The sequence below is a fragment of the Hyperoodon ampullatus genome (genome assembly GCF_949752795.1).
Source record: "Hyperoodon ampullatus genome assembly, chromosome: 18".
NCBI classification, from domain to species: domain Eukaryota; kingdom Metazoa; phylum Chordata; class Mammalia; order Artiodactyla; family Ziphiidae; genus Hyperoodon; species Hyperoodon ampullatus.
In genome coordinates, this window is record NC_136931.1 from 59,416,927 (window position 1) to 59,432,053 (window position 15,127).

Sequence of the window (15,127 nt, forward strand, 5' to 3'; positions counted from 1 at the left end):
GCCCCAGGGCCGGATCTCCAGGCTGGTTTTAGAGTCTTGGGAGCGGAATGTAGAACTCAAGAGAACAATCTAGAATTCTAGGAATAAAATATAGAATCCCAGGAATGGAATCTGAAATTCTAGCGACACCTCTGGCGCTGAGAATGCTGGGAGTGTAATTGAGTATTCTAGAGGCGCGTTCTGATCCTAAGACCCGACTTTAGAAGTTAGGGATTGGGGAGTTGGTCTCTGGAGGTACAGTCAGACTCTCTGGTGTGGGGGTCTGACTCCCTGTGGGTGGAACCAAAGCCTCCAACACTGAAGCCTGAGACTCTGAGGGCCGTTTGAGGGGTTCAGAGGGTGGGATCCCGCCTTCAAGGGGCTGGGTCAGGTCTTCGGAGGGAGGGTTGGTTGCCTCAAGGGGCGGGGCCAGGACTCCAGGTGGCGGAGTCCCAGATCCCACAGCTGGGTCCTTGTGGCTGGGAGCAGAGTCTCCGGCCTTGTAGAAGCGCTCGAAGGTCTGCGAGCGCCCGGCCCCCGGCTGTGGGGCGAATCCAGCCGCCTGTGCTAGCTCCGCGACCCGGGTGGAGAACCCCTGCAGCTGCTCCTGACGCAGGTCCACTAGGAACCTGGAACCAGGAAGCAGCGTGTTAGGGGACCTGGCTTTCCGCCCCCAGTCTGGAAGTTCCCCGCCCTGCTCTCCGCTGGCTCACTGGGCTAATTCGACAATGAGGCGTCCTCCGGGGGCCACGCAGGCACCGAGCTCAGGGCTGAGAAGGTGGACCATCCTGCGGAGAGAGAAGGGGAGGGCTGAGGCTCAGACTTTTAAGTCCTGAGGGAAGAGGCGGGCTGGGGACCTAGATTCTGATTACGGAGTGTCTGGAGGCCTGGATTCCTGGGTCTGAGGGAGGAGGCGTTGGGGGAGGGAACCTCCTAGGCCCTCTTACCCACAGGCCACGTAGAGAAGCTGGAACCGTCCCTTGTAGCAGCTCTTGTGGTGAAGGGTCTGGGCAGAACCGAGGGACAGGAAGTGGACAGTGAAGGATTCCGGGACAGGGGCTGCTGGGGAAGGGAAGACTGGCAGAGTTAGGCAGACAGACAAAGCTTGGAGACGACTCGCCTTGCCGTCTTCAAGCCCTTTCTCATCCTTTCTCTTAGGCAGATTCCTGGAAAATTCTGGGAAGATTGGCCTGGCATGCAGAGACCCATTTTACAGACCAGGCAACTGAGATTCAAGAGAAGAAAAGAGAGTGGTTGGCCATGGCCACACAAGACATCCATTCACACGGGAGGGCCAAGTTAGGGGATGGGTAGAAGGAGGCACGACCAGATTTGGGGGGGGGGGGCTCTCCAGCGTTAAGCTGGGACCCAGCTTAACCTTGTTAAAATGTTCTCAGCCTCTTGGACTTCTGCAGGTAGGATGAGAATTCTACTACTGGAATTCAGAATGCTAAGGATGGTGTCAGGATTTAGGAAAGGGAGAGAAGCTCAAAGAGAAGAGAGAAAAATAGACCGGATGTCGGGAAGGGGAGGTCACTTGTCCAGGCATTAGATACCGTATCAGTCCATACTTGGACTTGAAACACCAGAAGCCTGAAGCCCGGGACGGGGGTCCGGGTCCCATTCTCTCTCAGACATGATCACCCGAGCCCCACTTCCCATCTCAAGGAAGAAGGCTGAGTCCGTCGCTTACCAGGCTCCGGGCTTCCATCCGCGTCGCCTTGCACCTGCGCGGGGTCTCCCTGGGCGGCTCTCGTGCGCCCCCAGGCGGCCATCTCTCGAAACAGCTCCGTCACGTTGTGCTGCGTGATCTCGCCCGCGGTCTTTGGGGGAGAAGGCGCGTGGCCGGATGCGGGGCTAGGACCGCGGGGCCGGGCTGGCAGGGGAGAGGCTCACACTCCCCCACCCCCAGAGCTAGCATCTGGCGGGCAAGCTTACACTTCCAGACTGGCCCTAGGAAGTAGAGAGGGGGCGCATAGGGGGCGGGGCCTGGACGGCAGGGGGCGGGGTCTCGCGAACTCGCCTCCAGCCCCAGCACCTCCAGCCTCAAACCTTGATAGGTTGCCCGTTGCTGGTCCTCAGGAGGGTCTCGTCGTCCGCTTCGATGCCGAAGGCCACGAAGGGCCCCGTGACGATGTCCCCCCAGTACCCGCGCGCTGCTACGCGCTCCCCGCGCTGGGAAATCAGGGAGAGAGGAGACGCGTGAGGTCGATATTGGGGACTCCGACTCCTGGGCCCCCGAAAAGAAGAAGCAGCCAGGGCAGGGAGTGGACTCGCACGTGGCTCAGGAGGCGACCGGACGCCAGGGTCCGGTTGGGCACGTGATAAGCGCTGGAGTCTCTGAGTTCAAAGGCGACTCCTGTGTCCCTCCAGCGCCGGAACTCACTGGTGTGGATGACTCGGGCCTGGAGTGGGGGGATGCAAGAAAAGAGGCCTCAGTGAATCTGGTATATGGATCCCAGGATCTCCTCCCAAAGACCCAGCACTGAGGGCCTCTGGCACCCTTTTCCTTCAGACCCAGGATTCCGGGCCCCCAACCGCTGCTTCCTCAAGCCCCAGCCCCTCCTCCTACACACCCAGGACTGGAGACCCCAGGCCCCTCCTCCCAGCCCTCACCCCGCGATCGTGCAGCTTCATGTGCAGGTCCCAGTCGCTGACACCGCGCCGGGCGTCGTACCGGGAGCCCAGGTAGTGGCGCAGCCTCGAGTCCCACAGGCGGCTCATGGGGAAAGCCTCGGGCCCCTTCTCCCCTCCGGCCCAGAAACGGAACACGGCCTCCAGGGCGTCGCGCTCGCGGAACTGCACGGCCAGGCCCGCGTGGAGAGAGAACGAGGGAGAAGCGGCTGCAGGGACGAAGGCTTCTCTTACCCGATCCTCCCTTCCCTCCCAGGGCGTGGGAACGATTCTCTTTTTTCTCAGATGAAGAAACTGAGGCTTCGAGAGTAGAAGCCACCCCCAGGGCCATATCCCACTGTGGGAGCCGGGGAGCCCTCAGCTCGATCCATCAACGCAAACCCTTTTGGACTACCCATCCCCATTCTTCCCGCCGCCACGCGGATCCCCGCCGGTGACGGTCGCAGGCCGGGCGGCGGCACCTTGAGGGCGCCCAGGCTGAGCCAGGGCAGCTGCTCCGCCAGGCGATCGGGCTCCGGGACGAGGCGAGCCAGGCGGCCGGCCTGGGCGCGCACGAAGGCGGCCACAGGGGGGCGCAGCAGCGCGTTCCCCCACACCTCCAGGAAGGTCTCGCTCCTCTCTGCGGGGAGGGGGAAGAAAATGAGAGGAGGAGCTAGAAGAATGAGCCCAGAAATGAGACCCGTGCGGATGACGCACACCCACTTTATAGTGATCTTCTTATTCCACAGTCGTGTAATGAGCACAACGGGCCCAGGCAAACTCCCTACCCACCTGAAGAGCTAGAACACGAAGAATAACTTACACCTCACCTAGGTCTCCTCGCCTATTCCTTCCCACCCCCTGCAGGTAACCCCAATCCTGAATTTCATGTTTGTTTCCCTTGCCTTAAAAAAGGAAAAGTTGTATATAGATAAAGATGGAGATGAAGATTTATGTATGTTAAAGTGTTGAATATTTTCATTTTAGTTAAGAATCTTATAAAAGGGACTTCCCTGGTGGCGCAGTGGATAAGACTCCGCGCTCCCAATGCAGGCGGCCAGGGTTCGATCCCTGGTCAGGGAACTAGATCCTACATGCATGCTGCAACTAAGAGTTAGCCTGCCGCAACTAAGGCCACACAGCAAGCAGAATCAGAATTTGAACACAGCCTCCCTGAGTCTACACTCTGCTCTAGGCACTAAACTGAAGTTTTTGTTACTGGGAAATAATCATTTACCACCCAAGTCCTCCTTCTCCCCCTCCTCCTTATAATCTCACTTCCAAGGCCTCTTCCTCCACGCAGATTCCCTGGGGTGCACACCTCTAACTAAGGGAGACTCAGGCCTGAGGGAGGCTTTGGGCAGGACTGAGCTCAGCTCAGCCAAACCCTCCCCACATCTGGAGGACTCACTACCTCTCAGGAAACCCTTTGATCTCTTTTGGGCTTCTCCCTCGCTAAGAGGTTTTGAATGCTTACACTGTGTCATGCACAGTTCTGAGAGTTTTATGTGGCTTTTCTCCTGGAATTCCCTAAATGATTCTAGGAAGTATTATCTTTTATCCCCATTGCAAAGGTGGGAAAAGCTGAGGCTCTAAGGCTACCAAACAAGTGAGCAAGTGATGAAATAGGGAACAATGTCCAAAATGTTTAACCGCACCCTTGAAATGCCAGAATTCCTGCAGGGAGGGGGAAGGAGGTGGGGGCCAGATTGCCGGGTCTTTGCTGACCTTGCAACCCCATCTTCTCAGGATCCTCCAGGGCTAGGCTGAAAATCAGCATGTGTCGGGCTACAGCTTCCATATTATTCTCCAGCACATAAAACTGGAAGGATAGACAGGCAAGAACGATTCTGAGACCTGTGTTCCTGGCCCCTAGGAGACCCTGGAGTGGGAAACCTCAGCCCCCTCCTTCCACAAGACCCAGGAGACCTGTACACCAACCCCACTCCTTCAAACACAGGAGTGTGGGCACTCAGAACCCTCCTCCCCATCACTACTCAGGAGACTTGATCCTTAGGCTCTTCTTCCCACTTCAACCCAGGAGTCCCCAACAGCAGCCCCTTCCCTCCTCAGGACCTAGGAGTCTGGGTCCCCAGCTCCCTCCTCCCTCAAGGACTCAGGAATCTGTGCTCTTATCTTCATCCTCCTCCTTCCAGGACCCCATAGTCCCAGCTTACACGGAACCTCCTTCGAGGCCAGAGAGCCGCCCGGGCCAGGGTACGTAGCAGGTGTCGCCCATCCACGGAGCCCAACAGCAGCACATTTAGCTCGGGGGTCCCGTGCTCTGTAACGGCCTGTGAGTCTGGGTCCACAGGAGGACCTGACAAGACGACAGCAGGCTGGGGTTGGTGGCCTGGAGAGCGCCCCCTGCAGCCTCCCCCAGCACTATGGACTACAACTCCCAGCAGGACTTGCACCCCTGGCCTTGGTTTTAAAAGGAGCTGTGCCTCTAAGCATTCTGGGACTCGTAGTTCGCAGAGGTATCTAGGCTGTCCACTGGAGGGCGCCCCCCGCCCTTGGAGCCTCAGAGAACGATAGCGCCAGAACGTTAGTGTCTGCCAGGCTGTGAAAGCAGCCGTTGTGTCGGATGATTTGTGGTCCTGAGTGGGCGACTCACTCTCAGCCTGCAGGTCAACCGCCGGGGACAGGCCCCACCAGGACACAGAGCCGAAGCCAGTGCCCGAGCCCGCTGGTGTGGTCATCGCCCTGCGGGACAGACAACCCGGGAATCCCCAAATATCGTGTCTGCATTGCCCACCCATTCCCCTCTCACCTCCGCTGACTTCTCGCCCCTTTCACACCCGCCTCACCTTTATCCTTCCAAATAACCCGAGACGTCCCTTCCCTCCCCTCTCGGTGCGGCGCTGGGATCCGAAGGCCCCTACACAACTGCTGCCCATAGTCCCCGCCCTTTTCAATCAGTCGGCCAATAGGAGTGTGCGGGCTGGCACCACCGCGATCAACTGACCAATGAGAGCGAGGGAGACCTGTCGGTTGCAAACTTTTAGCCAATGGGAGCGCTAAAGGTTTGTGGGAGCGGTGGGCGAGAGGACGCGGTTGTCATGACGACGGCGCTGGAGGAGAAGGGGTAGGGCAGGAAGAGGCTGGGGCGGAGCTGGGGGCTATCCAAATTTCTGGAACCTGGAGGCCTGGGCCGATTCAAATTTAGACCGAACGGAACAGAATCTTGATAAACCCAAATTAAACTGAGGTGGCTTAGAACATAAACTATAGACCTCTGTGGCCCCATTTCCCCTCACACCCTGGCTCTATCACACAGGGCTTCTCTCCAGGTGAGAAAAACACAGCGAAGTACTGGGGCCAGCTAGCACTGGCCCCGGTTGTTAAATTTTCAGGAATTTTGTGACCTGGTTTTACACACAGTCATTACTAAAAATTAAACTTTTTACTAAATTAATTACTAAAAATTAAATTCCAATAAAATACATTAAAATAAAAGTAATCATACTCAAAACTCATCACTTCCTACTTTATTATATTTTACAATTATTGATGGTCTTAAGGTTATTTACAGCTATTGTACCTGTAAGAAGGAAATGCTACTTTAATGCAATAGTTAAAAAAATGAAGTTGGCAAACTAGGACCATGGGCTGTCTATTTTTGTAAATAAAGTTTTATTAGAACAAGGGCCAGGATTAGGATAAGGCAGAGTGGTCCAAGTGAAGGGTCAGATCTTGTCTTTAAATTTTTTATATGTTATTTATTTTTCCATCTTGTATTTCTTTTTTGCATTAGTTTTGAATTTTAAAAAATATTGCATTAAAATACTATCTATCTTGATTACTGGGTGTGTTGGTTTTGGTGACTTTGTTTTTGTTTTTGTTTTGGCTTTGCCTTAAATTTTGGGACCCTTGTTCTACTCTGGGAAATACTATAGAATGGTGTGGTAGTAGGCATCTCTTCTCAACTCTATATTCAGACTTCACATTGGTGGCTTGAAATCAGCCACAGTGACAGTATTTACACCACGGAAGGGGGCAAGCTACACAACAGGGCTTCAGAGGGATGGTAACAGCACACCGCAGGAACCACACCAAGTCCTCTTTTGTCTCCAGGTCTATATGGCTTGTGTTTTTGTTTATTTATTTATTATTTATTTATTTATTTATTTACTTGGCTGAGCCAGGTCTTAGTTGTGGCACGCAGGATCTTTTTTTTTTTTTAGTTTCAGCACGTGGCATCTTTTAATTGCGGCATGTGAGATCTAGTTCCCTGACCAGGGATCGAACCTGGGCACCCTGCATTGGGAGCATTGGGAGCACGGAGTCTTAGCTACTGAACCACCAGGGAAGTCCCTTTATGGCTTGTGTTGCTCCTTCTAACATCCTCCCCTTCTCCCCTTGGAAAACTCCAAATCATCCTTCTAACCTTAGCCGGGGATCTTCCTGAGTTCTGTTCTTGCTTTTTCAGCAGATGGCCACTGTAGTCTACCCTGTGACTCCCTGTACTTTATATCTGGGGTTGAGGACGCTTGAGAATGTGGCTTTTGGTGCCAGACATGGCTGGGTTTACACCTTGTCCTGTCATTTGCTGGCTGAGAGAACTCGGCCAGGTGACATAACCTGTCTGTGAGTTCCACAAGGGCAGGGACTCCAGTGAGACACATCTCCAGATCATCCCCAGCACCCAGCCCAGGGCACAGCACCCAAGGAGCCTCGGTTCTCTGTCCCCTCTCCTCACTCTGCTACATGAATTTAGCCAAGTCAGTCACCCTCTCTGCCTCAGTTTCCTGCTCTGTAAAATGGGAAAGGTAACATGCAGCTAGCAGGAGTGTGGTGGGTTGAAAGGAGGTCCACCTGCCTGCTGAGGACAGTTCTGGTTAGTGGGAAGGAAATGAAGGCTGAGTTTTCAGCAACCCTCCAGGAGTGGGCCAGCCAACCTGGGCCCCTCCTGAGTCAGCCTTCAGCCCACTAGAGCCCCAGATCCTAACTTTCTCCAGTGAGGCTTAATGTCTTTTATCTTCATCACCGCCACTCTCCACAATGCTTCCTCCACGGAGGAGCCAGAGTAATCTGAAATGTGAACCAAGCCATGCCACTTCCCTCTAAAACCCTACTGAGGTTTCTCACTGCATGTAGATACAATCCCAGTTCCTTAGCTTCACCCCCTAGTTCCTGTGTGATCTGGCTCTTGGCTGTGTCTCTTAAGTCCTGTCCCCACCCCCACCCCCACCCCCATACATCCGCTCTGATGCTCCTCTCCAGCCACACTGGCCTCCTGGCTCTTTTGAGAATACATCAAGCCTGTTCTTGCCCCCAGGGCCTTTGCAAGGAACTTGGGGCTCCTTCTGTATGGAATTTTCTTCCCCCTCATCTTTGTGTGTGTGTGTGTGTGTGTGTGTGTTAAAATACACACAATACGAAGCTTACAATTAATGATGTTTAGTACATTCACAGTATTGTGCAACCATCACCACTATCTAGTTCCAGAAATTGCTCATCATGCCATAAGGAGACCCCATACTCATTAATCAGTCACTCCTCATTTATCCCTCTCCCTAGCCCCTGCAAACCTCTAGCTTACTTTTTTTTTCTCTGTGGATGTGCCTATTCTAGATACTTCATATAGTTGGAATCATACAATATGTGGCCTTTTACGTCTGGCTTCTTTCACTTAAAATCGTGTCTTCAAGGTTCATCTATGCTATAGCATGCATCAGTAGTTCATTCCTTTTTGTGACTGTATCATATGCCATTGTATTTCCCCTTCATCTCTGGAAGCCTCACGCCTTCTTGTCATTCATATCACAGCCTAAACACTACTTCTTCACAGAAGCTGTCCCTGACAACCCTTTTTAAATGATCTGAGCCCTTACTGGTTTCTTTCCTAGTTTGGTCGCCACTTGTAATGGTTTTATTCTCATTTGTCTGCTTACTTGTGGAGACATAGACCCAGGGATCCCAATGGCATCATCTAACTCAGAACACATTCAATCCCAGGATTTAGAGAAGGACTCCCTTGATGTATGATCCCGAGCAGGTCATGTTAATTCCCTGAAGCACAGTTTCCTCATTTGTCAACTGGGAATAATAATCATGTCTATTTCATGAGGTTGCTGTGAGGATTATTATCAAAAGTAGTAGCAGTAATAGTAATAATAGTAATAATATATACATAGTACTGTCTTTATAAAGATGCCCCCCACTCACTCACACAAGAAAAATTACTGCATTCCTTTGGAGAAATTTTTTAAATTTCATGGAGCTCACAACCTAGGTAACTGATCAGATTTCCCTTTTCCCATGGCTACCAGGAAGCTCAGGGGGTAAGTTCTGCCCCTTTCCTTAGCACATGGCAGTACTTGTTGGCTCATTTTCCACTTTACCTGATGCTCAGAGAGCTCTCTTGCCAAATGTCATGGGCCTTTGTCCGTCACCTGAAATCCTGTCTGGGATGAGATGGGGGAGAAGCCAATAAAATGATCAACTTTCCTAGACACAGACTGAGAGAAAGAATTTGTTGAAAAAAGAAAGGTGTAGCTGGAACTACTGTGTCTCCCTGAGGAAATCTTGCCCTTTCTCTCATTCTCTGGGGATTTCATTCCTAGACGCTGCATATCTACTTTGTTTCCTTGATGACAGTAAGTTGCTTGGAAGTAAAGTCTGGATTTGCATCTATTTAGGGGTCCCCAGCATCCAACAGAAGCTGGCACACAGAGGGCCTCAGGGAATACAGAAAGGATGGATGATGCAAGGAAGAAAGAAAGGGAGGGAGAGAAATACGGGTATGAAAATCTATGTAAATCATGGGTGAGGGAGCAGATAAATTCATGAATAACTAAGTGAATTCTCATTGACTCCTCACAGCAAATGTACAGTAGGTATTAGTATTATCATGATTTTTTTCAGATGAGGAAGCTGAAGCTTGGAGGGGTGAGTGAGTGAATAAGTGATGGAGTGAATGGGAGAGTGAGTGGGTGAAAGGATGGATAGATGAGTGGGTGGGTGAGTTTCCATGTGTGTTTCCAGGATAGGCAGCCCTATCCCTGCCCTTGTGTGGTCCCACCCCTGGAGAGTCCCTCCTGGGTTCCCAGTCCTCACCCCTACCCACCCCCATCAAGGAGCACTGGTCCAGGCCAGCAAAGTTGCTGAGTATTTATTTGGTCCCAGGAGCGGTGCAGGAATCAGACTGGGGACAGGAGTGGGTGATACTGTGCAGGAAAAGGGATACTGGGAGCCAAGGGGATAGTAGGCTGGGATCACTGATTGTCAAAGCGGAGGGCGGGACCCTGGGACGGCAGGAGCCCAGACCGCTCCCCTACCCCAGGGGTCCCTGGGGCTTTTGGGCATGTGCCATATTGGGGGAGTTGGCAGGTTATCATGATTGGCATAATGGGGGTGGGGAGAAGGCAGGAATGGGTGGAGTTGGGGGGTGTTAGCGTTCAGAGAAGGCTTAAAGGTGGGCATGGACGTGGCTTTGGCCAGGAGTCTGGGGTCAGGGGCTTGAGGGTGGGGATCAGGGTGCTGGCGGTGGCCTCACTCGGTCAGGGGGCCGCAGCGAGTGCCACTGGGCGATGGGCCGCCGGGGGTTGGCCAGCATGTCTGCCCAGTGCCGCAGGCCAGCGCCCCCGGCCGCTGCCCCTACGGCCACCCTCCCGATGGCCTCGTTCTTGCCCAGCTTGTCATAGTCCAGCACAGTCAGCTCCACCTGAACCTTCTGAGGTGGGCAGGGGAGGAAGAGACAGAGAGTGGGGTAAGGAGGTAACGCAAGGGTCTCAGGTTTCATTGCTAAGGAGTCCCTCTCCCTCGCAACCCTCATTCTGAGAGGCCTTCCTAGGCCCCTGGGCTAAGGCTTCATCTGGAGCTCGGAAGTGGGGAGGGGGGCGGATAGCCCTGCGGTTGGTTACAGGGATGCTCTGGAGTCTTCCTGTGATCAGATTTCAAAGGAGATAAACTCTCAGGACCCCGCTGCTCAGGGGTTGTTAGTAGGCCCCTTAGGGTCAGCCTCCTAAGGCGGGCAAATCTTCAAGACTTTGAAATGGGTGGAGGGGCCAGGCCTTAGGGTTGTGGGGAAGTCTCTTTTTCTCAGTAACCAGAGCTCCTGAGGGCAACGGGCACCCTGGTCTTGCTTGGGGGAGGGGCTTCCTGGTCCTCATGGGAGAAACTGAGATTGAGAACACAATCAGGCCCCCAAGACCTGGCTTCTAAGGGTTGCTAAGGAGTCTCCCTTCCCTTAGCAACAGGGGTTTTTCTAAGGGCCTGGGACTCCGGGGTAAGGGCTGCTCTGGCAGGGGCTATGGGCAGGTCTGAGCTCACCTGGACCTGGTCACAGGGCACCTCGAAGCTGAAGGCCTCGTTGTAATAGGGGTTCAGAGTATTCTTCTTGATGGTCGTTTTCTTCTTCCGCACCTTTTTGCCGCCCTGCAGCAGGTGGACCTTGACATACGGATCTGGGGAGAAGGAGGAGGAATCTTATAACCCCACTACTCTGGTGAGTCCAAAGGGATCAGATTGAGGGGAATGCATGAGGCTCTTCTTTGGAACAACATAGGGACAGCCCATGGACCCCTCAGGTCTCCCTTTCTCTGTGCCCAAATAGAATCTAAATCCTCCATGACAGCCTGGATCTCCCTCTCCCCTATGAGACCCTCGGGGCCCAGACACTGCCAGAACCTTAGCCAGAGAACCTCCCCCGCCCATCACCACCACCGCCATTTGCTTGCTTCCCACACACCTGACAGCCCTGCTACATCCATCTTCTTCAGGTTTTTAGCCTCCAGGACGATGACGGTGAGCTTCCCGGCCGTGGGGACATAGCGGAGGGAGAAGCAGATGTCACCTAGTCTCTCCTGCTAAAAGATGGAGAAGGAGCCATCACCGGAACCGGGGCTCCGCATCCAACCCCTCTGCAATTTTTCTTCCCTCCCCCTCGTGTTGAAATGGTATGGTCCAGAGTTAAGACCCAGGTGGTACAATCCGAGGGGGACTGACGAGGGGAGGCGTTGATCCACCAGGATAGACCTGGGAGCTACTCTTCTGCAGTAGGTGTAAGTGCTGGAGCCCGGAGGATCCCGGAGGCCTGTGATCTGATTGGCCCAGGTTTGAGGTGGGCGTGGCCAGATGTGGGGGCGTGGCCACGCGCGCTCACCTCCTCCCGAGGAGCCGCCTGCAGCTCCCGCCAGGCCAGCACTGGCCGCCCCAAGTCCACGGAGCTCATGGGGACCCGCACCTCCCCAATGGCGTCGTTGCGGGAGAAGCGGTCGAAGTCGTATACTGCCATGACCAGTACCCTGCCCCCCAGCTCCACGTAGGGGACCTGGGGGAAGGGGGACGCAAAGAAAGCACACGGTGAGAGTAGGAAGTGGGACACAGCACATCCAGGTGGAAGGCGATGAGTGGGGGCAGCGAGGGTCCCAAGGAATAGTTAGGGGGGTGTCCATGGACCCCAAATGGGACAGCCCAAGGACCAACGAAGCAGTCCAGGGGCCAGTAGTGCCCCCCTAAGGGACAACGCAGGGTCCAGTGGAATAGTCCCCAGAGCTGGTAGCTGCCACCAGTAAAAGCTGAAGATATCGGTCCCAAGTGTTTCAGACTGGGGACAGGCTGCCGGGCGTAAAGCACTGAGGCCACGAGCTCACCTTGAAGGCAAAGTTCTCCCCAAAGTGTGGGTTCAGCGTCTGCCGATGCACCCTGGTCTCGTGCCGCCTCCGTTTGTCTGGCAGCAGGTAAACCCGCACGTAGGGGTCAGAGGACCCACCTAGGTCCAAGGCTGCCAATCCCTCAGCTTGCACGATGCCCACCAGCAGCTGTACAGTGATAAGGGGACCCTAGTCTTAGCTTCCCTTCCAGAGCCTCCTCCAAGAAGGCGCTAGAACCCCTGGGACCCTCCCCTCCAAAGCAACTCCCCTCCTCCACACCCACCTGGCCACTCTGGAAATCATAATCCAGTGAGTACTGTAGTCGTCCTAGTTCATGTTTCTCTGCCACCTGCTGCCCTGGCCCAGATGGTGTCGGCTCCAGCTCCTCCACTTCTGGCTGCACCTTAGGGAGCCAGGGGCAAGGGCAGGTGAACTCTTCCCCTGATAATGATATCCACCCAGGCGCAGAAGCTAAAGGAGACTCACAGATCCCTCCAGCTATACCTGAACACTTGCAAGCTAAGCAGAGTCGGTGTTTGATTAGTCATGTCTGCCACAGGTGGGACTAGCCATGGCAACACAGTGTGGTACGTTTGTCAGTGTTTTATTAGTGATGCCTGCTACCGGTGGGGCATAGACGTGGTGACACACATGCAGTGTGTTTGTCATGCCTAGACTAGAAAAACAAGCACTGACAGTGTCTCACTGCCTACAGGATGGATGCAGATTTTAGTTCACACATTAATGGATGAATTGGGGTGATTGTCCAAATTGCCACACTGATTAGTGATCTTGGACAGAAAATATGGAGGAAAATGGCATATTTAGTGTGTATTTGCCATTCTAAACTAGAACAACGAAGTCAGAAAACTTCTTAACCTAAGCCACCGATTTTCAAAATGCAATGTGAATCAGAATTGCCCTGAGTAATGTGGTAAAATGCCTTCACTTCAGAGATTCTGATTCAGTAGGTCTGGCACAAGATCCAGAATTTGCATTTCAACAAGTACCTGAACTGATTCTGATGCTGATGGTCTTTGGAGTCACTGGCTTAGGGGAGAGGGATGGAGACTGGATACCAGGGCCCTAAAGGACACCCCTTAAGGGTAATAATTATAACAGCTATTTGTTGAAAAGGGAGGTAAGGAAATACTAGTTATGGTCCACAGACTTGAGGCTCAGAGACAGAGAGTGAATTTCCCAAGGTCACGGAGCCGGTTGCTCTGGGTTGGAAACCTATGACTCTGGCTCCCAGGAGAGCCTAATTCCACTCTGCATTCAGAGGCACAGTGCTCAGATACTTGCACCTGTAGCTTTCCACGCCAACGACGTCTTCCAACTCGCGTTTGCTTCAACCTCTCAAGGCTGCCATACAGCCTCCTCCCTTGTCTCCTTGCCCCAGACCAGTCCTCCACAAGGGTTCCAGGGGATTCATCCTAAAGCCCATGTGAACTTGTGCCTCTCCCACTCAAAACTTCTGTGGCTCCCAATCACCTTCATTACATGGGTTCTGCTGAGCTCTCCAGAAACCTCACCCTAGAGCACAGGATATCTGTATGCTATACCCCAGCTGTTGTGAAGAATGACTCTTTGTTCTCCAAATATCCCTCAGAATCAGGATTCCAGGCCTCAACACACGCTCCTCCTTTGAGGTAGAATGTCCTTCTCTCTGCTCTCAGTTAATTCTGAATTCCTTTGGGTCTCAACACAGAAGTCACCTCCTCCAGGAAGCCTTCTCAGACCCCCTAGGCTGTCAGGTGGTTTCTCTGTGCTCCCATATGCCCTGTACTGCCTCTAATGTGGCACATACCACCCTGTATTTTGAATGTCTATGTGAGCATCTGACTTCCCCATCAGACTGGAGGTTCTTGTGAATGTCTGGCCTATCTCCAGGTCCCCAGGTCCAGTTTAGGGCTAGACACACAGGGGAGATGAGCAAATACAGCGGGTGTGGGAGGGATGCAGCAGGGACCGAGGCTGCTGGGCCAGGCCACACCTTGTCTATGTAACTCCGGCCCAGCTCCTTCACTTCCTGAAGGTGGACCTGGGCTTGAGCCTGGCTCTTCTTGCCCATCCGCCTCCGACAACGCTTCCGGTAGAGACAGAAACAGCAGCTGAAGACGAGGAGGCCTGAGACCAGCACGATGGTGGCCAGAGCCCAGGGGGGCACTGCAGAGGACATGAAAACAGCAAACATTGAGGCCCTGAGAGACAAGCAGCCTGATTCATTCTGTATGACACGTGTCGGCTGAAATCCTGGCCTTGTTTTTCCTCCAGCCATTTCCATTCCATTTTATTCCCATGTTTTCCTTCCAACTGGTCTCACATATAAAACTATTTGAAGACCTAAGGCAGGCTGACACCATCTAGATTTTCTTGCCTATTAGGATTAGTTCCACCTCCTCTTCTACCCCCATTCTAATCTTTCTGCTCAACTGCTGTGTTTTAGAAGGCTTAACCCTTCCCTGGGCCTCAGTCTTCCTCTTTAAAAGAAGGGAGAGGTGGACCTTCCAATTCACCAATCCACGGTTCCATTCCATTCCACACCCCTTGATTTGGTTCCTGATTTTCTTGCAAACCTGTTCCTTTTTCATTTCATTTAGATTCCAATCCAGGATGCCGACTATAATCTCACCCGTATTTTCCAGCCCGCCAGCCTGAATACACCCGTTCGAACCCCGCCCCTGGGAATCCTAGCCTGGCTTTCCCTCCGCTCCACCCCGGGTTTCGCTCACCAGGGCCGTGGCTGATGCGACTCGAGTCAGGAGGCGTGTCGGTCGCTGGAGGCCCCGGTGTTGGGGGCTCCGGGAACATGGCGGCGGGGTCTTACTGTTCTTTCTGCGGAGGCACCCAAACGCTCTAGTCCCCCCACACCCACCCCGTGCATCCGTTGAGCCATCCGAACAACAAAGAACTCCAACTCCCATTGGCACCCT

General features: G+C 53.5%; 2 protein-coding genes across 2 annotated transcripts; both read right to left on the reverse strand.

Moving 5' to 3' along the window:
• Positions 1-199: 199 nt before the first annotated feature.
• On the reverse strand, positions 200-5,294 carry DNAAF3 (dynein axonemal assembly factor 3; the record flags this gene model as incomplete). The annotated part of the gene is given in 12 exon segments (XM_079723298.1): positions 200-608; positions 693-767; positions 927-1,104; positions 1,107-1,204; positions 1,673-1,802; positions 2,046-2,154; positions 2,259-2,384; positions 2,596-2,778; positions 3,075-3,232; positions 4,321-4,414; positions 4,770-4,912; positions 5,210-5,294. Coding segments are annotated over 12 exon segments (1,788 nt in total).
• Positions 5,295-9,694: 4,400 nt separating this feature from the next.
• Positions 9,695-15,005, reverse strand: SYT5 (synaptotagmin 5; the record flags this gene model as incomplete). The annotated part of the gene is made up of 8 exons (XM_079723629.1): positions 9,695-10,270; positions 10,870-11,003; positions 11,288-11,405; positions 11,702-11,869; positions 12,192-12,359; positions 12,475-12,594; positions 14,188-14,360; positions 14,927-15,005. 8 exons carry the CDS (start codon positions 15,003-15,005, stop codon positions 10,070-10,072), a joined length of 1,161 nt encoding a protein of 386 aa, XP_079579755.1. The 3' UTR covers positions 9,695-10,069.
• Positions 15,006-15,127: the final 122 nt, after the last annotated feature.